This window comes from Melopsittacus undulatus, chromosome 10 (genome assembly GCF_012275295.1).
Source record: "Melopsittacus undulatus isolate bMelUnd1 chromosome 10, bMelUnd1.mat.Z, whole genome shotgun sequence".
Taxonomy (NCBI): Eukaryota; Metazoa; Chordata; class Aves; order Psittaciformes; family Psittaculidae; genus Melopsittacus; species Melopsittacus undulatus.
Window position 1 is genome coordinate 3,485,637 of NC_047536.1, and position 23,606 is coordinate 3,509,242.

At 51.9% G+C, this 23,606-nt stretch overlaps 2 protein-coding genes across 2 annotated transcripts in view; both read left to right on the top strand.

Moving 5' to 3' along the window:
• RANBP17 (RAN binding protein 17) overlaps positions 1-2,568 on the top strand; it is a 155,576-nt gene extending 153,008 nt beyond the window's left edge. Inside the window, exon 28 of the mRNA XM_034066945.1 lies at positions 2,038-2,568. Within this exon, the coding sequence (XP_033922836.1) occupies positions 2,038-2,134 (97 nt within the window). The 3' untranslated portion in view covers positions 2,135-2,568. The remainder of the gene's footprint in view (positions 1-2,037) is intronic.
• Positions 2,569-11,396: 8,828 nt separating this feature from the next.
• TLX3 (T cell leukemia homeobox 3) lies at positions 11,397-13,421 on the top strand. Its single transcript, XM_034067124.1, has 3 exons — positions 11,397-11,805; positions 12,198-12,441; positions 13,211-13,421. Exons 1-3 carry the CDS (start codon positions 11,397-11,399, stop codon positions 13,419-13,421), a joined length of 864 nt encoding a protein of 287 aa, XP_033923015.1.
• The last annotated feature ends 10,185 nt before the right edge of the window (positions 13,422-23,606 follow it).

Sequence of the window (23,606 nt, forward strand, 5' to 3'; positions counted from 1 at the left end):
CAGAGAGCCACCGGGAAGGAGGAGAATGCCTGTTAAAACAAAGGGAAACTGAGCTGACCATGGCAGGCTGTAGGATGTAGTCTGACCTTAGAGCTGTAAGTGCCAAGTGCCATTTGACTTGACAGTCCTTCAGGATTTAAAAATTAAAAACTGAGTAAAACTCATTCCTACAACTAGTTTCTTAGTTCCATAACTATTTATATTTATTGAAGGTAAGGAGTCCTTAAGATCACATTGTTTTCAGAGGAAAACAGAAATAATGTGCATTTTCTCTGAGCTGCCCAATTCTGAGAACTGCAGGTGTGAAGGACAGGGAAGAGCTTCTGCCTAAGAGCTCATCTCAGTCTCCCCTGTTCTGGCAGGTTAAAGCCATTCCCCTTGGCCTGTCCCTACAGGCCCTTGTCCAAAGCCCCTCTCCAGATTTCTTGTCAGGTCCCTTAGGCACTGGAGCTGCTCTAAGGTCTCCCCAGAGCCTTCTCTTCTCCAGGCGGAACAGGTTGAATCCAGCTCCCTGTGCTCTCCCTGTTCATGGCATGGACAGAGGCTTCCATCTCTTGGGCTGCCAGCAGATATTAGATTTGGCAAATGCTAGATTCAAATATCCATGGATTGAAAGGGGATTTTCAAGTCGAAGCACTGTGGAGTCCTCTCACATAGGCAGTGGTGCGGAAGCTCTCGGAGAGCTTTTGTGGGAGCACAGGCAGGGAGGAATGGGTGCAGGTGTTGGGGGATAGGCATGATTCAGTTGAACAAGCAGCTCGTCTGTCTCAGTAGCATCCGCCTGTCTAACTTGGAAAGACTTTTAAGCCATCACTTCCCCAGCAAGCAGCATGAGTTAATATGATGGCTTTTCTGTTTTCAGCTGTTGATTTGTAATCCTGCTCAGATCTATCCTGTGGAACAGGAGGCTTCTTTTAACTGTGATTGTTTAAAATTGAGCAGAAATCAATTTCCATTAGTAAGGAAATAAGCACAAACGTAAAAAATTATGAATAGAATAAAGAATAAACTCCTAATGGCATCCTGTATTTCCACAGCATACCACAGTGCTAGATGTACCCATCCACTGCAGTGCAGTGGAGGCAGGCAGGAAGGGTTATTACCCCGGTCCTACACAGAGACCTTTGTGAGATCCCATCAGTTTTCCAAGCACCTGTCCAAAGAGTCCTCTGCAGGAAGGAGCCCTAAGGAGCTGTTCTAGGGAAGCTTTATTAGCTTCACTATAGTGAGCCAGCAAAGTCTGACACAATTAAAGCAAAGAGCATTGAGGCAACAAACAAAAGAACAGTTGAAAAGCCCTAAATGCAGGGTGTGATACATGTCTGGCATTGTGAATCATGTTTTGGTGTGGTTTGGGGTTGGTTTTGGTTCTTCAAATGCATACATGAGATGTGATAAATGGCAGTTAAACTGTTTGTTTGAGGTAAGATTAGGCCAAGGGAGTAGATCAGATTCAGGCTGTCACACAAGCTGAGTCAGAGCTGACACTCACTCCTGGATGTGATGACCACCAGACAGACTCCACATCCTGCACCTTGCCTTTAGAGAACTGTTAGGGTGTATTTTGTGAGTTCATTCTGTGCCAGATGGGTGATGGTACCGCGTTACTGAGAGACAGGTTGAACTCTGACACCACTCACGAGGGAGGAAGGTAGGTGGAGAAAGCCAGGCCTTGATGGCCATCTGGACCTGTCCCAAAGAGCCCATTGCTGGAGGTTTGAGAGAAGTGACATGTTCCAAGTCACAGGAGATGGGAAGGTTTCTTGTTGCACTGATTTCCCAGCTGACCTTTAAAATGTTCCACATTTTCACACGTGGTGGGCTGAGTTTCTCTTACTGCCCGTACATGTGTACGTGCTCATTGGTATTTGATAGGACTGGTTCGGAGGGCACCTGGTGATTCTGCTTGTGAGTTTTCCTCTGTTTTCCTTCTCATTCCAAATCTCTGGTATCGTTTTTCTCCTTACTGGTTTCTGAAATGAATCTCTCACAGTATCAGTCTCCTTTAATCAAACATTTGGCTTTTCCTTTTCCCAGGTTCACTCAGAATCTGTCAGTCTTCCGCAGAGACATGGCTGAAGCCCTGCGCAATGAAGGGGCCTCGGATCCCGTTACTTTAGATATGATGAGTTGACAGTGACTGTGGGACCAGAGCACTGATTAACAAACCAACCCTGAACGTTTGGGGCCCACTTACGTTGTTAAGATAGATTTTTGTCCCTTGTGAAAACTATTTTTTTAAGATATCTTCTGCCTTTTTATATCTCTGGCCTAAATGTAAGGATTTATAACAGTGAAAATGATGGAAAATCTGAGTTTGAAGAACGTTTTCAGCCTTTCTTATCTAAATTTATTATCCTGTTGTTTTATCTTCATGGAACAGTGTAGAAATAGTACTTAACCAAAGAACAAAATAAATATGCATTCCTTCTAAACTTGTATCAGTTAATGATTCTCAGCTCTACACATAATAGTAAGTAATATCTCATCAGTTAAGAACTCCCCAGCTCACCTGAGGTCGTATTTGTTTGAACATGAGTTGAAAGCCAGCACGAATTTTATATGAAAGCTTCCTGAAATAATAAAATTCACTATTTTTTTTACAAAATGTTATCTATTTCTTTTGAGCACAGTTGATGACAATGTGGACAACAATGTTGAAGGCTAAAAATGAGCATTTTAAGCTTAAAGTGTAGCAAGAAAACTGTGAATGTAAGCGCGGAAGAAAATAAAGTTGTTAAAACACTGTTTAAAAAGAACAAAATCTGTCCACCACTACAGGAAAAGCAAATGGTTACAGAGGCTTACAGCCCATGTGTAAGCAGCGTGTGGCACAATGAAGATGAAGTTGCAACTTCAGCAACTTTTGTCTCCTCCTCAGGGAACGGTAAGTTCAGCATCTACCAGAACAAGATTCCTCCCCCAGTGCAAGCTCACACTGAACTCAGGACCCTGGGAACCATCAGTGTGGTCCTCTGTGGGCAGGAGGCACCGTGTGAGCTGCAGAAACACCCAAATGGATTGAAGCAAGATCTACCAAAAACCTGAACTATTTAATCAGTAAGTTCAGGTAGTAGCAAAGCTGTTTGGTGCCATTTTAGACTCTTGGGATTGGGTTGGATTGGGATTGGGGTTTTATTGCTATTTGTTCTTATGTAACTAACTGATTTAATGTGTTTTTCATGCCTACACTTGTGCATTTATTAATATTTCTGCACTGTTTAGATAAGAATGGGATCTTTAATGGTGGTCAGCAGGGAGGAAAAGTTCATACCAGTATTTCTTACTGCCACCTTCCCGTTTTTTTCCTTGCGACTGTTACTTCCCTGCACATTTTGAAGCTGGAGGATCTAAATCTGAAAGGAAACAATACAGTTGGGCAGTTTTCTGTGTACTTTTAAGCTCAGCTGGAGAAAGTATTTGATCTGCAGCCAGAGGCTCTGATTGCCAAGAGGAAATAGTCAGTTGAGGTTACTCAAAAGAGGCAGATTTGGGGTGTTCCTACACGCAGCCTGGTGCTGTGCTGAGCTTTGGAGGCTGCAGGCAGTGGATGATCCTTACCAACACATTGAGCACGCACGGATTAGTGTGGTCATTAACTTTCCATTTTGATCCTTAAAGGAAAGTGGGATTTGTGCTGCCAAATGAGGTTTTAAAAGCTGCAGATCCCATCTCAGGAATGTGTGTGGAGGTCTCGGGATGAGCTGGGCCTTGGGAAAAGATTTCTCCATGCCCCTTGTCCATGGTGCCTCCATGGTGCTGTATCCCTAATGGCAGTTCTGATGGAGAAGCCCTCAGATAGCCCCACAGCTCTGTGTGTTGGTGTCACAGGCAGGCTCAGATGATGGGTTCTGTGACTCCACTTGCTTTGCCCACCAGTGGAAATAAGCAGTGGGTGCTCACCATCAGTGTGTGCCTGCACACCAGCCCATTTCCTGTTGAAACCTGAGCTGAAGCTTGGCATACTGTAATGGAGGAACCTGTGTCCCCCCAACTTGGCACTGAGACTTGAATACTTAATAACTTGCTTTAATAGTTAATAACTTGTTTTAATACATGGCTACAGACTCCCAGGAGCACTCAAGTACGTTCCTGAAAATTCCTCTTTAACACATCCCTTGTAACTTATAACTTACAAGTGAGATTCTAAAGAGCATCTTCTAAACTGGGCAAGCTCAAGACACGTGTTTGAACAGTGTTTCAACCTTGGTTAACGATTGACAACAGGAAGTTATTTAGTGGTATAAATACACTTGCTTTTAGGTTAGGAAATGGATAGTATAGCAAATAGTGTGGTTTATGGCTCCACATTCTTTGTTGAGAGTCTTTACTGTCAGCTTTTGAAAAGGGCGCTGTTGAAGTGGGTACAGCCCCGAATTGCCTCGTGTTTACAGAGCATGTGTAATGCCTCGTGTGGGTTTTAAAAGGACAGAATTGCCTTTAGAGGGGATGGAATTTTATTTCTCTTTTTATGGAAAAAAAATGGAAACAAGGGAATGGGAATGTCAGGAAGGAGACAGCTCTCAGAGCCGGAGTGCTGTCATCGCAGGAGTCTGATGGGAGCCTTGAACAATACAGTCTATTGGAAGGGGTTGGAACTGGATGCACTTCAAGGTCCCTTCAACCCAAACCAGTCTGGGATTCTCTGACTAAACCAGGTCTGATTCGCCCCAAAATGTGTTTTCTATCATCACAGTGCAAAGCACCAACTGCTGCATCCCAGGTAAGTGTCTGCCCCCCTGCAGGGAAGGGCAAACTCCCCTAGAGCAGCCCTCACCACTGCACTGGAGCAGGCAAAGGCAGCTTTCCAGGGGAAACACGGTTTTATTACCCTGCCCTGCCTGCATAAGGAGCTCTGCCCAAAGTGAGCCCCGGTATATGCACACCTTACAGAACAATCCTTAGACTTGTTAATGTTTTATTGTAGCACGAGTTTATGATGACAGCAAACCTTTCAAACTGCAGAGGGATAACACGCTTCCTTGCCATATTAAAAAATAATGTTAGTGTAGGTTTTATGTCCCGTAGTTTAGGCTGCTGTTAAGAGGCTCTTCTTTGACAATATTCTTTTTGAGGTTTACAGAAAGCATAATAAAATATGTAAGTTACATTTCTACAAACAAAAGCCATAACATAAGTTATTTATAAGCGTGAGATCCAAACAGTATCACGATAAATAAACCTTAATGGATACCTGTGGCATCCATCCTAATGTAATTTGCCCAACAAAAGTCATATTTAGTAGAAAAACCTGGCAGAGCTGCATGTTGGGGTATAAAATAAGAATGAAAGAAGGAAGCTGTGTGGGAACACCGGCTGCTTTACCGGCCTTAGGCTCAGCCCGGTGCTACCTCCCAGCCTTCTACCTGGGGCTGGTGCTGCTGCTCAGGGAGACCAGATGTCTGTTTGTCCCTGGTACCAGGACATTCCCTGTCGGCTTCACTGCAGCCTGATTTTATCAGAGCTGGCAGAAGGAAATTGAGCCCCATCTGCCCGTCATCCTCAGCTCTCTTCCCTTTGAGCTGTGGTTCCTTCCCCAGCACTTCCCCTGTACCTTCCCCATCTCATCTCGTCTCAGGCATTCATGGACCAGTGCATAGATTTTGAACTAAAAGTTGTGGCTTTTTAAAGACAATGTTTAAGGTTACCAACCCCATACACATGTGCTTTGAAACATGAATTGAGATCACGAAGCACATTCATCCACACAGGCTGCAGCCACCTTTAACTGTGCTCTGTGAGAAGGTTTAACTCTTTCCCTGCACCCAGGGTTGATCACCAGTCAGCCTCCATTCACTCGAACCCCTCCACACAGGGAGGGACACAGGGAATACACTTGGGCTGATGGGGAAGGAGCTGATGGGGGCAGCCCTTAGTCCCCCAGCCTGCCTGCATGGATGGAGCAGGACAGGTACAGCCCTCCCGAGCTCCTTTAGACTGCTCCACACCGGAGCATTGCCTCGGGAAAGGCACAGCTGCTGTACCCCCTGTGGTGCCTTGCAGGGCATCCGTGTCCCTCTCCAGCCTGAGCACCAGTATTGCCCTGCCAGGCCTGCAGGGATGCTGCTTCCAGAGCCACAGATGAAGAACAACTTCTCTGTGTCCCCTGTTGTGCTGACTTCCACGTGAATTGTGTGTAATCAGTGATGTGCTAAACACCCCAAAGTGTGCCCGGTTTGTGCAGCAATATCCATCGAGAACAGGCTGTGGAGAACAGGCCTTGCTCATTCTGAGATCTGCTGCCAAAGCCAGGAGCTAAAGCAGAAGCATCTCAGCATCTGCTGCTACTTTTTCATGCAGCAGGATATCGCTGTTCCCTGTCACCCTATGGGAAGAGACAAAACCTGAAGCAATAGGCGATGCCTTTAGGGGATGGCAGGTGCCTCCTGCTGCCCTGTGCTGGGCTCTGGCTCAGGCTCCTGTGGCTCCTCAGCTGGCTGGCATTAGAGACCAGCTCCCAGCATGTGAGCTCCTGCACATTAAAGGAGGGTCTGAGGACCACAGAGGAGTCTGAGATGTGAGCACTGACACAGGCTTTAGTGTCCTGTCAAAGGGATTTGTTTATGGCAGTGCTACCACCACCAAGGAAGCATAAAGATACTGCTGAGGACGGGAGCTGTAGGACACTCATCAAACCCCTTTTCCTCTAGGCAGTGGCTTCCAGCTCTAGGCTATACCTCGGGTGAGGGTTGCTGTGACCATTGCAGCTCCCAGGCTCTGAAGGAAGGAGCCTTTGGAGAACTTGGAGCTTCTGGATGCCAGGCCATGCAGGACAGTGTGCGAGGGGCACAGCCCAGAATGTGTATAGCAGAGTGCTGGGGAAGAGGCAACGTGAGAGGAGCTGAAGTGTAGAAGCAGCTGAACAGATGTACGGGGCTGGATATTGCTCTGTGGAGCTCCTCGAGGCGATACGAGGACCATAAAGCGCATGCTCAGCATTTCAGGTGTGATCAAGCCCTTTCTAACCACCTGGGCTCACCGAAGCCCTGTGCTCCCATTGCGTTGTTGCAGGTTGGTTTGCTGCTGTCCTGCAGGATGAGCTCTGCAGATCCCGCAGCCCTGAGGGCACCTCCTGGGTACCAGCATCAGCGGTCGGTGCCCAGAGCACTCGCACTGTGTCAGCAGCTGCAGCCTCGGTGGCTGTTCAAAGCGAAGGGCTCCGAAGCTGTGGGTGGTTTGTCCTCCCCAGCCGGGCACAGCACAGCGCCGGGCACAGGGGGGTCTTCAGCAGCCCCTTGGGTCCCTCCATCAGCTGCTGGAGCCCGACCAGCATCACCCTGTACACCCGAACAGAGTTCCCTGCTTGGAGCATCCCTCCCGCTGCGGCCCCTGCGCTCGGGCGGCTGCGCCAGGCAGCTCGGGAGGAACTGCGCAGTAATGCACCATCAATTAGCGGCCCATTAGTATGAAGCGCTGGCTACCGGTCTGGAAGGCTGGAGGAGCTCTGCAGTGTTCTCTCTTGGTCTCGTTCCCAGAGACGGGTCCCGCTCACCTGCGAAGCAAAATGCCTCATTTGAAAAATAATTAATGGTAAACGCAAACAAACCCAAGGCTGTAATGGATCAATTGGTCCAAGCTACATTTTGACAGTAAACATTTAACCGAGGCTACTTTGCAGCAGTGCAGCACAGAGGGATGCTGCATGTGCCAGTCAGGATGTGCATCCTGCCTGGCCCGTGGGTCTAAGCCCATCCCTGGGGCCTCTGTGCAGTGCCGGGTCTGGCCCGGGTAGCAGGGACCCTCTCAGGGTGCAGCCAGATTCAAATCCCTGGGCTGCTCTGGGTCCGTGTTGTGCCAGCTGTTGGGGTGGGAGTGATGCTCAAGGCCACTATGGGGAATGGCCCTTTTCCAGTCTCCAGCTGCTCAGTGCTGGGTCTGGTCCCAGCTCCCATGTAGTGTGCTCGTCCTTAGGGACCCTCCAGAGGCCTTTGGTGGGAAGGAGCTGAACTCCTGCATGCTGTTACCCACCAGCCTGTGCCATTTCCCTGTCCTCACCACTCCCAGGCACTAAATACTAACCTGGCATTGCTGGTCACCTCTGGATGGGGACTTAACTTTCCATGGTGCTGGGACATGCCCTGGAGAGGAACCATCCCCATCACTCCTCTGCTTTCCATGAGTGGCTATGGCTGCCAGACCTACAGCCTTGGTTCTTTCCTGCAGTGGCACAGCCCAAGGGCCCTGATGTGGCTGTGGCACATGTTGGTGCCTGCAGCACAGCTGGGGTCACCACCAGCAAACCCACTCCAGATACAGAGATGCCCAGTGCCAAGGAGGAAGCAGGGTGCTTGGATTGCCTCATTCCTAAAAGGCAAAAGCGTTTGGGGCTAAGTCACTGCGCGGTTTTTGTTACCTCATCCTGCAGGAAGCACTTTAAAAGCTGAATGGTGGCATTAGCAACTGCTTGGCACAGGGAGGTCCTGCAAGGACACCCTCCCTCTCTGTAGGGCCCACCGTGTCTCAAGCCCAAAGGCATCCGCTGCACTGAGGAGTATGCACACCAAAACCAAACCCAGTGATGGTGACAGGCACATCCCTATAGCAGCCAGACCTGGGAGCTGCACTGGGATTCAAGTATGGCTGAGGTGGTTGCTGCATCTCTGTGCCTGGTGATTCCCAGTGACAAACTGGGCAGGGGGCCCTTTGGCCAAAGCAGCAGCACTTGCACTGTGCTCTGTTTTGCCGGTACCATGCTTGGCACCACATCGCAGTGAACACTGGTACAACAAGCTGCCTGAGTTTTACAGGGAATGACAATGTTCCACCTCTCACTCCACAGCTGCCCCAGAGCTCTCCTTTCACAAACTCCCTAGGGCCTGGGTTAGAGGCATCCCTGCAGTTGGCTTTTTATCACTGGCACCGCATGCCATGCCAAGCAAAGGCCATGCTGTGCTGCATCACACTGTGCCATGCCCTGGCCTGTTGTGCCGTGCCATGCAAGGTCCATGCTACGCCATGACCAGAGCCTGGCTTAACTGATGCTTTCCTTTGATGGAGAGCTCCGTGGCACAGGGTACTGCGGGCAAGCTACAGGTGCCCTGGTCCTGCTGAGGGGGTCCCCCTGCATCCCCCTGCCCAGCGGGGCCGGCCCAGACCGGGGTCTGGCTCCCCAGCTACGAGGAGCAGCCTGAGGACGGGTGGTGCCCTTCATCCCCATCCTTCATCACGGCTCCGCATGGGGCCGTGGCGCTGGGCAGAGCCGGGGGGTTCTATGGGGAGCCGGTACCGGGGCCGCGCCGTCGGGGCCGCGGCTCCGCTCGCACCTCACCGAGGGTGCTCCGGGGGAGGCGGCAGGAGCGGAGCCCCGTTTGGAGCCTCGGAACGCTCCGGATGCGGTCCCGGTGCCCCGAGCGGTGCCGCGGGGCTGCGCCCCTGCCCGGGGAGGGGTGGGGAGAGGGGCGGCTGCGGGGGAGCCGCGTTTAAGGACACCGAAGGTCCCGGGTTATTAATTATAAAACGTAATTAAAGTAAAACTGCAGAACGTCAACATATTAAATTTAAAAGCTAATATTAAAATAGAGTTAATATTTAATAAGATAGCCGAGCGTTACAAAGCTGTGCGCTGGTACTCTATATTTAACTGTGTAAAACCAGGAGAGTTTTCCCAAAGAAAAATGTATTGTTTAGCTGATTATCAAAGACTCTGTGATATATTATCCATTTCACAAAAATAATATAGATATCTTTTTAAATATAGTAATAAAAACATACTAGCGCCTTTTAAATATACTATTACTTATCACCCCTTTTCATATTGTACTATCACAGACACTTTGGAATTGGTTTAAAAGCACATCATTCATTATTCAAAGCTCATCTTTGCATATTATTCCAGCTCAAGTCTGCCAGGCTCCCTGTGAAATCGTTCACAAAATTGATAACAGCAGACACACATGCAATAAAAAGATAGCCTTGGGCAGCCCGCGTTCCCATTATGCAGATCAAGCTGCAATTTTCTCTAACAAAGCCTGCCCTGATTCAGGACTCGGTGTCACTTTATTTATTTATTTATTTATTTATTTGTCCTCCCCCTGTTACCTCCTTTCTTGGTTTGGGTTTGGGTTATTTTTCCCCTTTTTTCCCCTTTTTCCCCCTCCTTTTCTCTCTTTCCCGCAGCCTCCCCGCCCTCCCCTCCGGCCGGGACCCCCGAGGGCCGGAGCCCCGCGGCCGTTCCCGTTGCCTTTGGGCGGCCCCGCACCATCTTGCCGCGATCGTGTCAATCCGATTCGCTCCGCTCCTGGGAAGCGGTCGCGGATGGTGGCTCCGCACGCACCGGCCGCACCGACCGGGGACAATTGGATTAAGGCTGCCCGGGGCCGCGGGTGGCACCGGGGACAAGGGGAGTGTGGGGTTGTAGCCGTGTCACCGCCCGCTGCGCTGCGGGACGGGGAACCCCCCGACGGCGGCCGGAGGGACCGCTCCTCCGTTCCATGGAACGTCGGGGGGCAGCTCCCGGCCGGAGCCCGTGCCCGGTGCGGGGTGGGAACGGCTCAGCCCGGCCCCGGCTTCCCCCGGGGAGCAGCAGCCGCCCCGGCGGGTGGGACCGAGCCCCGCTGCCGCTGCCGCAACGATTGGGAGCGTTGCGGTAATTGAATCCTAAGCTTTAGAAACTAATCAAGTCCCTCCTGTCACCGCTCCGGCATCCCGGGATCGCCCTGCCAGGTGCTGATCAAATGCCATTACATTCTATTAACAGGGAAATTCTATTCCCTGTTTTCATTTCCCTCTATAAACGGGAACCTAAGTAAATGCGGCTGAGCGTTATTTAATTTTTAACGCCTTTAGTCCAATTTGGACGTTAGGGAGCGTCTGCAAACCGGCTCCGCAGCCGCGCCGGGCACACAACGGAATCTTGCCCTGGGTGGCTCCGAGCACCGTCTCTCCCCTCCGCTCCGCGCTGCCGTCGGGGCGGCCGCCGTCCAGGGCCGTGGGACGTGCGCGGATGGACACAGCGGAGCGGCCGTCGGGGGGAGCGTGGCTCGGCCGCGGGTGCTGCGGGCGGAGGGGCAGGGACCGGAGCGGCGGCCCCGACGTGCACCCCGACGGCAGCCCCGCGCCCCGCCCCCGCCATTGTTCGTGCGCCCCCGGTGATGTCACCGCGGCGGCGGCGGGTGTCCGCGCCGGGGCGCGGAGCGGCGGCAGCCAATGGGAGCGCAGAGGCCGGTCGCGGCCGACCAATGGGTGATGAGGAGGAGGAGGAGGAGGAGGAAGGGGGGGGGGGGGGGTGCGCACGCGGAGGGGCGCGCGGCGGCCCCGCGGAGATGACGGGGCGGCTGCCGGGGCGGCGCGCGCGCGCCAAAGTTTCGGCGCGTCCGGCCGGGCCGCGGAGCGCGGCGGCGCCTTTATAGCGCGCGCGGGCGCGGGCGCGGGCGGGCGGGCGGCGGTGGCGGAGGAGCATGGAGCCGCCGGCGGGCGCGCAGGGGCAGCACGAGCCCATCAGCTTCGGCATCGACCAGATCCTCAACAGCCCCGAGCAGGACAACGCGGCCCCGCAGCCCCCGCGCGGCCCCGACGGAGCGGCCTTCCTGGGCGGCCCCGGCGGCCGCGGCGGCGCGCACTACCCGGCGCTGCCGGCGCCGTTCCCGGCCATCGGAGCGCCCTTCGAGGAGTCTGGATCTTACAGTGTGAACCTCAGCCTGGCCCCCGCGGGCGTGATCCGGGTGCCGGCGCACAGGCCCATCCCTGGGGCAGTGCCGCCGCCCATCTCCAGCGCCATCCCGGCCATGCCCGCCGTGCCCAGCCTGGGCAGCCTCAACTTCCCCTGGATGGAGAGCAGCAGGCGTTTCGTCAAGGACCGCTTCACAGGTAAGGCGCCGGGGCGGAGCGGGACGGCCCCATCCCCCGGCAACGAACGGAGAGGCGAACAAACGGTACAAAACGAAATAGCCCCCGTAGTAGCAGTGTGATGACAGCCGAGGCTGCCCGCTGGACGGTTACCCCAGCAGCGCCCGCCGCCGTCCCAAAACTCGCTTTCCTCCCGGCGTGGTGATCGCGGCATCCCCGGGGCTGGGGCCGACGGGGCGGCCGAGCCCTGCTCGTGTCCGTTTTCCCTCGGCAGAATGGGGAAGCGGCACCTCGGGGGCAGACACGGTCCCTACGGGGCCGTCGGGGCGGCCGTCGGGCAGAGCCGCGGCCCCAGGGGGGCGGCTGGCACTGTGCGGGAGCGGGACTGACCCCTGTGCTTCCCACCCGGGCAGCGGCGGCGGCGCTGACGCCCTTCACGGTGACCCGGCGGATCGGGCACCCCTACCAGAACCGGACTCCGCCGAAGCGCAAGAAGCCGAGAACGTCCTTCTCCCGAGTGCAGATCTGCGAGCTGGAGAAGCGCTTCCACCGGCAGAAGTACCTGGCCTCGGCCGAACGCGCTGCCCTCGCCAAGTCACTCAAGATGACAGACGCGCAGGTGAAGACCTGGTTCCAGAACCGGCGCACCAAGTGGCGGTGAGTCCTGAGCCCCCGGGGCCGCCCCGTCCCACCGCTGCCCCCCGGAAAGCCCCGGCTGCGGCAGGGATGGCCCCTTGCCGGCTACCGGCAGCGGAACGGCTGGGTGGAGCGATGTTGTCAGACTCTCGCTGTAATTACCGTTATCGTTATAATTATTAGTTCAATTCTTTATTTTTAATGGTCCCCCATTCGGAAAAGCAGGGATTATTCGAAAAAATGGGGATTGTTCATCAAAACAAGGGATTACTCGAAAAAAGTGGGGATTTATTTGTAAAAACATGGGATTATTCGAAAAAAATGGGGAAAAATTCATAAAAAACGAGGGGTTATTAAAAAAATGGGGAATTATTTGTAAAAACTAGAGATTATTTAAACCCCGAGGAATTATTTGTAAAACCGAGAGATTATTTAAAAACCGGGGAATTATTCGTAAAAAAAGAGGGGTTAATCGAAAACCGGGGAATTATTCATAAAAAACGAGGGATTAATCGAAAAATATGGAATTATTCATAAAACTATGAATTATTGGAAAACCGGGGAATTATTCCGAGGAAAAAACGAAAGAAAACCAATCAACCCGGGGGAATATCGGGGGAGAACGGGGAATATTCGGGAGCAGGGAATTCCCTGTCAGCGGGGGGTTCCCCGGCCCTCCGCCGCCCGGAAGTCCCCTTCAGAGGCCGAGCGCTGCCGGGGATGCTCCGTCCGCCCCGCGGAGCCGCGGTCGGGGCTGGCCGGGCTGCGGGCTGAGCGTGTCCCTCGGCAGGCGGCAGACGGCGGAGGAGCGGGAGGCCGAGCGGCAGCAGGCGAGCCGGCTGATGCTGCAGCTGCAGCACGACGCCTTCCAGAAGTCGCTGAACGAGTCGATCCAGCCGGACCCGCTGTGCCTGCACAACTCATCGCTGTTCGCACTGCAGAACCTGCAGCCCTGGGAGGAGGAGAGCGCCAAGATCCCTCCGGTCACGTCCCTCGTCTGAGCCCGGGTGCGCAGCGGACTCGCCCGCAGAGCTCGGCCACGGCTCGACCCAGACGGGGCGGACGCGGAGGCAGCGAGCGGCACCCGCGGGGCCGGGGCTGGGACCGAGACAGGGGCTGGGAGTCGGGGCCGGGGCCGCCGCGATGCTGCCCCGAGGCCGGCCCGGAGCGGAGCCGCCGGGCGCTGCCGTCGCGGGGCCCCACGCTCCGCTTGTATATTCGTGTCGATGTTCCACTAGGAAGGGAAATATGTCACTTTTTGTAAGAAGTGTTAATAATTTAATTTATTTATGCATTGAGATTTTGGGCACTATTAATATGGAATTATATAAAACCTCAATTATTTATATCGAAATCTGAACATAGGTATTTTGTGTTGGCTTTGGAACAAAAGGCTATTTTTTTTTTCCCCTGTTCTGAGGATAGTCTAAAGAAACAAAAATACCTACCTATCACTTAGTGGAGGGGACTGAGTGGAGCCGGTGATGACTCGTTAGCTTAGGAAACCCTATTAAGATGAAAAGCAGTAGCTTCCATCTGTCCCAGGTGAAGTTAATGTCAGCTGTAATTTATTCACCGTAGTAATAAGGGCTCCTTTCAGGCAGCACACACTCGGGTTTTGTCCTCACCTTTTCAGCCGATGAGCTTTAGCGCACTGAAAGAGCACCCGCAGCCTCTCCTTTCGCCACCGACTCTAGAGAAAGCGCCTTATGTTTCATAATAAAGAAGATTTGGGGTTGACACAGACCATGTATAATACTTTGTACTTGCCGAGACGTGTAAATAAACGTTTTCTTTAAAGACGCCTCTCCACTCCCTGCTGCCGCCGCGTCGGGAACAGCCGGGACCGCTCAGCGGAGGTGCAGGTGAGGAGCCGGTGGGAACGGAGCCGCGACGGGAGTGGGACCGGGGTGGGCTCGGAGCAGGGCTCCGCCGCTGCCGTCCGCGGTGCTCCCGGTTGCTCTGCGGGGCCGCGAGGATACGGTTGGGAATAGCCCCGGGTTTGGGACAACGTCCGCGTTGGAGCGGCCGGGAACGGAGCGGGGAGCAGGGGCCGGCGGAGCGGCCGGTGCGAGGCCCCGCCGGGACCGCGGTACGGAATCCCCTCCCGGCCGGCACCCATCGCGTTTCGTTTTCGCTGCCTTTGCTGCGTGGCCCCGCGTTGGCAGAGGACGGGCCGTGACCGTGTCTTGCCGGCTGATCCCGTTTAACGGCCCCCGCAGCGGGGGGGCTGGTTGTGGTTTTCCTTTCGTTTGGGCTTTTTTCGTTTGTTTTGGGTTGTTCGTTTGTTTTTTTTCCCGCTTGTTTGGTTTTGTTGTTTTGGTTTTGTTGTTGGTGTGTTTTTTGGGTGGTGGTGATGATGTTATTCTAGTGGGGTTTTTTTAAGCACAACCTCCCGTAGTTCTGCAGCTCCAGGTGACCGGTACCCAGCAAGGGGGGAAGCTGCAAAAACCACGTTTTCCTAACCTAGCGCTGCTCCAGGCACGGACCGGCCCCGGGGCTTCCTCTGCAGCGCAGTCCCGGTCACCAGGAGCCGGCAGAACCTGCCCGGCATCCCCGGGCCTGGCTGTTCATCAGCCCGGCCGCGGTACAGCTGTTCTGGGACGGTCACGCAGGATGCCCGTTAAAGCAGTGTTCCCCTTGGTCCCTTTCGCATCGGTACCGAGGCACAGGCTTAGATTCTAGCCGGAATTTCGTTTGTAAGGGGGAAAGATGCAGAGGCCCCAAAGTAGGAACGAATCCTGCCCCACCGTGGGTGGCAATGCTGGGACCCAGCACCGGCCGGGCGTGTGCAGCCAGTGCCAGGAAACACCGATCGAGGGGAGGTGTCTGGTAGGGAAGGAGCGGGGAAAACCCAGCGCGGGGATGTATCAGTGGCGACAGGGCCCCGCAGTGCATGGCCACACCGCATACCCCCAGCCCTTCCCATGTCCCTTTCCCAAGCATGGGGCAGCGGGCGGCCGAGCCGTGGGTCCTGGTGGAGGGTCTGTGCTGGGTTTGTCACCCACATGCTCGCACCACAAGCAGAGCAGAGGGAAGAAAACCCCGATACTGTTTGCAGAACAAACGGGAGAAACCCTCGTGTTAGCTGAGGGAGAGTCAAGCTCTGAATAATTCAAGGGGTCGGAATAAACGGTACCCATATTCACACGTGTATTTGATGTTACATCTGTACACCTAACATCTATAAACCGAATTGTTTTCAAGCCAGCCTTGTTCTGTAACGATTCGTGCGTACCACGACCATAAACTTCTGTATTCCTGATTTCCCTGCAGTTTTTCCTAAATCCCTGTAAGCAAAAAGCTGCGTATTTGCAGAGAGCATAATGATGCTGCATATTGCAGTAATCAGCTTTGTGGCAGGCGAGGACCTAGCGCAAAGCCACGGAGCGTTTCCAGCCCTGTTGTTCATAGCAGCAGTGATGCCCGGCAGGGCTGAGCTGGAGCCCAGGCAGAACGGGGGTCCCTCACCGCTCCTGTCCGTCAGTGGGACTGAGCCTCAGGGCACCCCAAACTCGCCATAGGACTTCGGAAACCCTTGCAGCCATATGAACAGCCAACGGCTGGGGGGGGTTATGCAGTGGGAGCTGCCGCTTGGGCTTGCGGGGTTTGTGGCTGGTGTCTTTGTTTTAGAGGAGCTGGTCTCGAGGTTTTGGGATGTGCTGAGTGCAAGGGAGACGGGCTGCCTCCATCTGCGTCATGTAAGACAGGAGTGTATGGGTGGTCGGGGTACTGATGTGAGCGGTCATGCTGAAGGGGACAGAAGTGGGGGTTATCTCCAATGACTCTCTTCAGTAAACCCAGTGTTTGTCGGAGCCTCAGGGAAACACCAGTGGGAACTAATAGACAATATTTCTCTCTCTGTGGGTGAAAGCAGTGTTCCCTGCAGCCTGACTGGGGTGCAGCAGGGTCATCTGGTGGTCCCTCCTGTGTAACTCTGACGGTCCATTAGCAGACGAAGCACCACGGGGGCTTGCATGGACTTTAGACCCTACCAGCTTGAGCCTCTCCATTCCAAGGAACATAATCCTGGGGGATGTGGCTGCCCCACGGAGAAGAGGGCACCTTTTAGGGGTGATCTGGCTGTTATACTGATCCTGTTGGCTGTCCTGTCCAAGTACTGCACTTGGGCTGTGTGGTGGATGACCTGAGTTGTGCTGTTGTGTATGGGCAGCAGTTTGACTTCCCAGTTTCTGAAACAGGTTTCTTGCAGGGTGGGCTCCGGATCAGGGTTTATCCTACCCCACACTCCTCACTAAATACTCCTTTACCTCCATGGGAGACTTCTTAAGATACTCAACAGAGAATAAAGACCGGCAGTGTGCAGCAGTGTGAGGGCAGCAGCAGCTCCTGTAACTGTATTGCAGCAAGGCACATTTGAGGGAGACATTTGAGCACAGTCAGTGTGAGCCTTGTGATAGAGATGTGGTCTGAGAGAGCTGGAGATACAGCACAGCTCATTGAGCTGGGAGGTTTAATACATTGATGCTCCATGCTGCTATGAAATTGGTAATTCTTAGCATTGGGATGGTCTTTCCAAAGCAGTCTTAAATCTCCAAGTGAAAAGCTGTCTCTGTGCATGTGTGCTCTGGAAAGCCCATGCTATGCACTTAATATTCCTTCCTTTGGAAGTTTTAAGCCCAGAAAATATTGTGTTTGTTGGAAAAAGGACGGAAAAAGGCAACAAGAGTTAAGGCTTATTGAGCTATCAGTAGGACTTAACTTAGGGTAGGTCGCTTTTTGAGCTTTGCTTAGTGGTATGTGTATGTGATTTCCTGTGCAGGGCTGAGCAGATGGGTGCCCAAAGCAGAGCTCAGGGTGATCAGAGCCATGTGAAGAAACATCAACCAATCCCTCTGAGTCCCTCCTGGCTTCACTTTAAGCCCAAACCCAAAGCACCCCCAGCTTGCATGCACAGGCACAACCTCGCTCAGGATAAAAATGGCTCTGTAATTTGCACATCTCAGCATTATTTTGTGCCCAGGGTATTAGATGCTATGAAGTAATGCATGGTGATCAGATCTCTATAGGCAATTCTTTTCCTAAATGGGCCTTGAAATCAATGGGTTATTAGCTCTCCTCCTCTGCTCCATGATGAAAGTCCAGTCCTGTTAAACATGCAAACTACACAATATTCAAGGCCTTGGTTTACTGAAGTGTTTTGCTCAGCTAAGTCATAATTTAGCTCATTTATAACTAACATAAATAATACTGAGATTTACATCTCACACCTATGGATTTTCCTCAAAGCACATATTTCTGCACTGAAACCATCCCTAACACTGAGGAGAATAATTTAAGAGCCATGACTGACCCAGGTGAGCGTTTACCTGTACAGCTGCTCCTCCTCAGCTGGTAGATTCCCTCCTCCTGTGCTGCTTGAGCAAGCTGGACCAGGTGGATGAAGGTATTTGCCTTCTGCTCAGGTGGGCATTTTTGGGAGAGGGGTTAGCTACACCGTTTGCTTTAGGGTCTTTGGGGCATCTTCCTTCAGTACTGTGTGTTTCCCTTGTGCACTCTGGCATCTGTTAAGCTCCTAACATTTCCTGGCTTACAAGCAGTGGAATAAATATTTCTCCTTCATGCCCCTTTGTTTTTCATGATCCAAATTTGCCTCCTGGAGGCACTCAGCTTTGATGGGCAGCTCAGCACCTGTGTGTTTTCCCCCCTTTATTTTTGAGGGTCTTTCTGCATTTCTAGGCATTTCAGTTGCATTAAAAATCTGCTGTTCAGGTTGAAGCACTAATGGTGTTTAGATATTTTGCTCCCATGAATTTAGTTTGAGGATAAGAGATAAAATACTCTTTCCAAGCTGTTGCGGCAAATAGGAGCTAGCTGCCTACAGGCATCTCTGCACCGCGCATTCAGAAATGTCCACGTGTCGTTTTAGGATGTGCCCAGAGGTGGGAATGCTGGGGACTGTGAGCAGGGATGTTCAAGATGGGTGTCATGATCTTTAGGCAGCACAGGTGAATGTTTCAGCTCTTCTGTGGGAGCCATGTGTTGCTGCACCCTGTGCCGGGTGATCTGAGCCCGGTGAATTGCTGGGATGTTGGATATCCATGCACTGTGCTCTGCTGAGTGGTGGCCTGAACTTGCTGAGCAGAGCAGGCTCTAAACCCTAACCCTAACCCTTGCGCATCCAAACTTAAGGCCATTCTTCAAAATACCTTCAAACTTAAGCAAATTAATAAACCCAAGTGAAATCTGCCCCTGGATCTCCCAGTAACACCTGGAGAATCTATGGAGACATCAAGGGTACATACAAGGGTGTTGATCCTCAATGAACTTTCCAGCCTGAACCTGGAAGTATTTATCTCCTGGGAGTCCAGCTGAGTGCTGCTGCTTCCATAGGGAGCATCACACACTTTGACACGTAAGAGTGAGTGGGAGCAGGACATTAACAGCATGTGGTGCTTGCTGGGTCCTTCCTTGCTGCTCTGCCCAGTGGCAGGACTATAGGAATTAGATTCAGCTCATACCTGTGCCTTGTCCTAGTGAGGGACTGTTTGCTGGCGTTTGGGAGCAATGTGCTGTAGCTCATGGGGAGAGAATGGGGACAAGGGAGAATTGCTCAGTCTCCAGCTCTGTCGCTCATCTGAGCAGCTTGAACGAATCTCTGCCCCTCATCAGGTAATTATATGTTCTCAGTGAGATGTGTTTCCCTCTGTGCTATGATCACCTTCCTTTGGGAACTAATCAATGTAGGAAGTGGGCAGCATGGAAGACTGGTGTGAACCTGGTGGCCCAGGAAAGGTGCTCAAGCTTAGCAGGAAGGTTGGAGTGCACATGCAAACCTGGCAGTGTCTGGTCCATGGTCTGCATGCCTGAACATCCACCTCTCTGTGCAGGTGAACCTGTATTTTTATGTACTTCTTATAAGGGACACCAGGTACAGTGTCATTGTCTTGGTTTTTATTGTCTTTTAGCTTTGGACTAAATAGCAGTGTGATGGAGAGGATAAAATTCATTGTCATGTTTTGCCTACAGTATTATGAGGCTTCTGCAGTCTATTGAAAATGGAAGGTCATCAACCCCTGCCAGGCTCCTTAAATGACTTAAGCTCAATGCCACAAGTGTTCCAGAATGCCTAAATGATCCCATTAATTTGGCATCCAGTATATGCTGCATTATACATACTGACTTCCATTGGCACATGCCACATCCAATCCATTAGTTGTGCGCAAATGCACTTAAGTTTTATATTGCTCTTAGTTTTGTGTCATCAGCAAAGAAAGGTAAAGTTGATCTTCATCTAAATCACTGCCATGGATTATTGCAATTGATTACAACGAAGAAAAGAGCTTTTCAAGTTTCAAAGTTATGTTGTCTTTTATTTCCCCAAGTAGTAATCTGTACTGTTTAAGTTATTGCACAAGAGCTATCTGTATTGCATTCCTCGTTGAGAACATTGGTGTTGGTAGGCTGTCTTCATCCCCCCCCAGTTCTGTACAGCACATTGATTCTATTCCTTCTGGTGGCAGAAATGCTCTAAATGTTCTTTATTCAATCCAGGTATAGAAGGAAGAAAAGGGGCAAGCTGCATGCCTGCTGAAGCTGTGTGCTGGTTGGGAAGTTGTGTTTTAATGCGAGAGTCAGATATCTGTGATTAGAAAAATAGTATTTATAGTTTAATCCAGCTTTCTTCTCAAGCTTAGGTCCTGTATTTTGGGCCAGCATGTTTAAGACACCTGAGTATGCAGAGTGCAGCACATAAGGGACAGATGTGGCCCAGCATCACACCACTTTTCTGCCCAGTTATGTACAACTGCAAAGAGAATTAGGAAAGCTGTTGGTATATCCTTCCAAATCACCCTCCTTGCCTGTGCCAGAAATGCTCCGAGTATTCAGCTAATACTTGACAACTTGGTGATGCCCAGTGCTTATACTTGGGCAGACACTTGCACTCAGGCTTGTTTTTTCTTGTTAAAACGGGCAAGGCTGGTTAAAACCAGCTCTGTGTTTGCAGGAGAAATGCCTCGGCTTGAATTCTATGAACTCGGGATGCTAAACTCCCAGGCACTTTCAGGGGCAGGAGATGCCAAAATGTCTGTGGAAAGCCCCTCTGCATCATCAGGGGCTGAAGCCCCTGAGCAGCCTGATGATGTCTCTCCTCTGCTTCCCTCCCACCACTTCCAGTCCCTTCAGGATTCCCACCTGCCCTGAGGGCAGCAGTTCTTAAAACATGACTGTGAAACTTAACTTGGAAAACTAATTATTAGTTAATAAAGCTTGTGGTTTATGGACTGGAGTGATAGAAGAGCCTGGCTGGAGCAGGAAGCTGTTAAACCTGAAGACTGCTGGAACGGTTCGGCTGTTTTAATACAAGAGAGACAAGGCCAGCCCTTCATTTGGTGTAAACCAGCAGAGATCCATTAAGTTCAGTGTATCTCATCTACTTTACATCAGCTGAGGACATGACCCTGAGTACTTAATTGGTGGTATAATATAAAGGCAATAGACTCTCTTGTTCATCTGCAAACGTTGTTCCCATTAAAGGTAATGGGAGCAGCCTGTCAGGGAATATACAGCCACGGATGGGTATCACCCATGCCATCCTATGGCCGGTCCCATCAGGGTTGGCGCTCCGTAAAGCTGCTCCTGGCCTCCGAAGAGCCAGTGCTGTCAAGTGGAGAGGGAAAACAAAGCACAGCGGTTAATAATGAAAGCAGCCTTCAAATCCCACCCTCAGACTGCAGGGAAGGAGCAGGAGCTCTGAGGGTGCCTGCCTTGGGTTCCGTCTGGCACCCTGCTAGGAGGGGATGGGTGAGCAGCATCTCTGACCACATCACTGTGTGTGGCTACAGCATGGGCCATGGTGAGAGCTGTGTTTTCATGGGAATCTAGAAAACGGGATTTTGACACAGCTGAAGATACTTCCAGGTCCAGACAAAAGGCATCCCACAGGCAGCCTGGGATGAAGGCCCCTGCCTGCAGCTCATGGGCAGAGGTTCTGGGCTGTCTGTTCCTCCACACCAGCTCATCTCCTGTCCCTTCCAAATGCGTGCTCAGCACTGCTTCTGGGGGCAGAGATGACAGAGAGGGGACAGGGATGCTACAGCCGCTGCAGAGCTGCAGATCTGGGGGAAGGCAACAGGGCTCCTTCATGTTTTTTTTGTCCAATCTCTTCTCTTATGTCTTTTCTACTATTGAGGTTCACACAGGGATAGGGGGTGCAGTGGCAGAACCTGGCTATCTGCATGGTTGAGGTGTAGGAGATGGTTCCTTCAGAGGCTACAGAGATCTGTTCATAAATCATCTTGTTTTGGTTCTGGCATCTAAAACCATGCCAGGGGAGCTGCATCCTGCACCCTGCTTCATAGATTCTCCTGAGCAGAGCTTCAAAACAGAATGTGGCCATGCTTTTCCTGCAGTTTCTTAATATATTCTTTCTCTTCTTCATGACATCCATGTCCCATCTTCACGTTGCCCTTCTGCTCATGGCCGTGGCCTGCTACCCTCCTTCAGGTCACAGACTGCATCTTTCTGCTCTTGTTCAGTTCCTCAGCCATTAACATTGGTCAGTCCTTTGGCAGCTGCTGGGCACCCTGCTCCTGGCTTTCCTTTCTGCATGGGTGCATGTTTGCTCTCTGCCTGGAGCCCCTTTGCATTTTCCTGCTAACATGGCATCCTAACACTGCTCTGCCTTCTGTTTCATAAGGATGCATGGAAAAGAGGGAAGCAGAAGCAGGATGTTGCATCTTGCCCAGAGAGGCTGAGCTGGGTAATTGATTCTGAAAGCAGTTTGCACAGTCGGGGACTCGCGCACTGAAGCTGTCGCGGTGCACTGGGGAGCTTTGCTGTTGCGGTGCTCCAGCGGAGCAGCTGTTGTACCCGGCATCGCTTCCAGATTGTCAGGGGCTGAGCAGGTTCCCGTGTCCTCACACTGCTCATCAGGAATGCTTGCAGATTGAATTTGACCCCTTTATTTAGCAGGAGGCCAACAGCAGCGTGGGGCTGGTGGTAAGGAGGCTGTTCGGTTCCAAACTTGAAACATCAAGGTTAGTGGATTTGCTTGGAGACACCATTTTGGAGCCATCAAGCCCAGTACACACATGCCTTGTGCTACGCAAGAGGAGATCCCAAGCAAGGAAAAAGCCATTTTGTCCCCTCACAGCTGAAGTGTTTTGGAGACCCTGGAATAAGTGAAGTGTTCCAGGGAAAAAAGACACTTGCAGGACTTTTTTGGAGGTCTGAAACACGATCCTCCACTAAACTCATCAAAGGTAGAGATCACAGGGTTAGGGTTTTTTCCTGCTTTGTCATGCTTGTGGCTTCCCTACATTGATCTTTATGAAGCTGACCTTCTCTATTTTGGTCTCTGCCAAGTGCTCAAAGGAGAAAGGATATAGTTCTGCTGCATATGGGGTAGGGGGGGATGCTCAAGTGAAATCACCGCACTCTTTTTGCTGCCATACTGAGTAAGGAAGGGAAAATGAAGCAGCCTGTGTCATGTCAGGTCTGTGGACAGTTGTCTAAAACCTTCAGTGGGGTTCCCAAGCTCCTCTGCATGACTGACTCTGAAAGTGCTCCTAAGGAGAGGAAGCTCCTGTCTGACATAAACCTCCTGTTCCCCAGTTCAAGCTTCCATCTTCCTGTGCTGTTCAGAATTCACATGGACAGCTGCCTCCCCGTGCTCCCCTGCCAGGTACCGACACAGCTGTGAAGGCAGAACTCTTCTGTAGGCTGAGGCCTTCAGTTCTGTTTCTGGATCTAGGCTGTGGTCCTATAGCTCAGGTGGGACTCCCACAAGCGGGAGCTAAGCCAGAGGAGACCGGGTCAAAACATACACCCCCAATCACTGCACGCTGTTTCAGAGGGGCGAAAAATGAGTCCCCACCTCAGCCTTGTCCATCTCTGTTTACTTCTACCTTCTTGCTTGCTTTTGATGCCAGTCTGCAGCTTTCCAGCTGCAAAATGAATACCTCCCCATGGCACTGGATCCTCTTCATGAGCGTGTTGGATGCTTTGCTCTTTCCCATTTTCTCTGGCCAAGAGTCTTGCTTCTTGTGAATAAAATTAACTGTGGGCAGAGGCAGAAATGCACGTGAGGTGTGATTCACACTCTGTGTTGGTCACAGCATAGTGAGTGAGGTGGGAAGGCTCTGGTGGATTGGGGGTGGATGGAGCTGGTGGTGCAAGGGGAAGATCAGCAAGAGAAGACATCCCAGACCTCTGTCCATGCA

Bases quoted from the DNA above. Each gene is read 5' to 3' on its own strand.
- TLX3 (XM_034067124.1), top strand. From the start codon at position 11,397: ATGGAGCCGCCGGCGGGCGCGCAGGGGCAGCACGAGCCCATCAGCTTC. The intron at 11,806-12,197 runs GTAAGGCGCCGG...CCACCCGGGCAG, and splicing joins CGTCAAGGACCGCTTCACAG to CGGCGGCGGCGCTGACGCCC. The intron at 12,442-13,210 runs GTGAGTCCTGAG...GTCCCTCGGCAG, and splicing joins AACCGGCGCACCAAGTGGCG to GCGGCAGACGGCGGAGGAGC.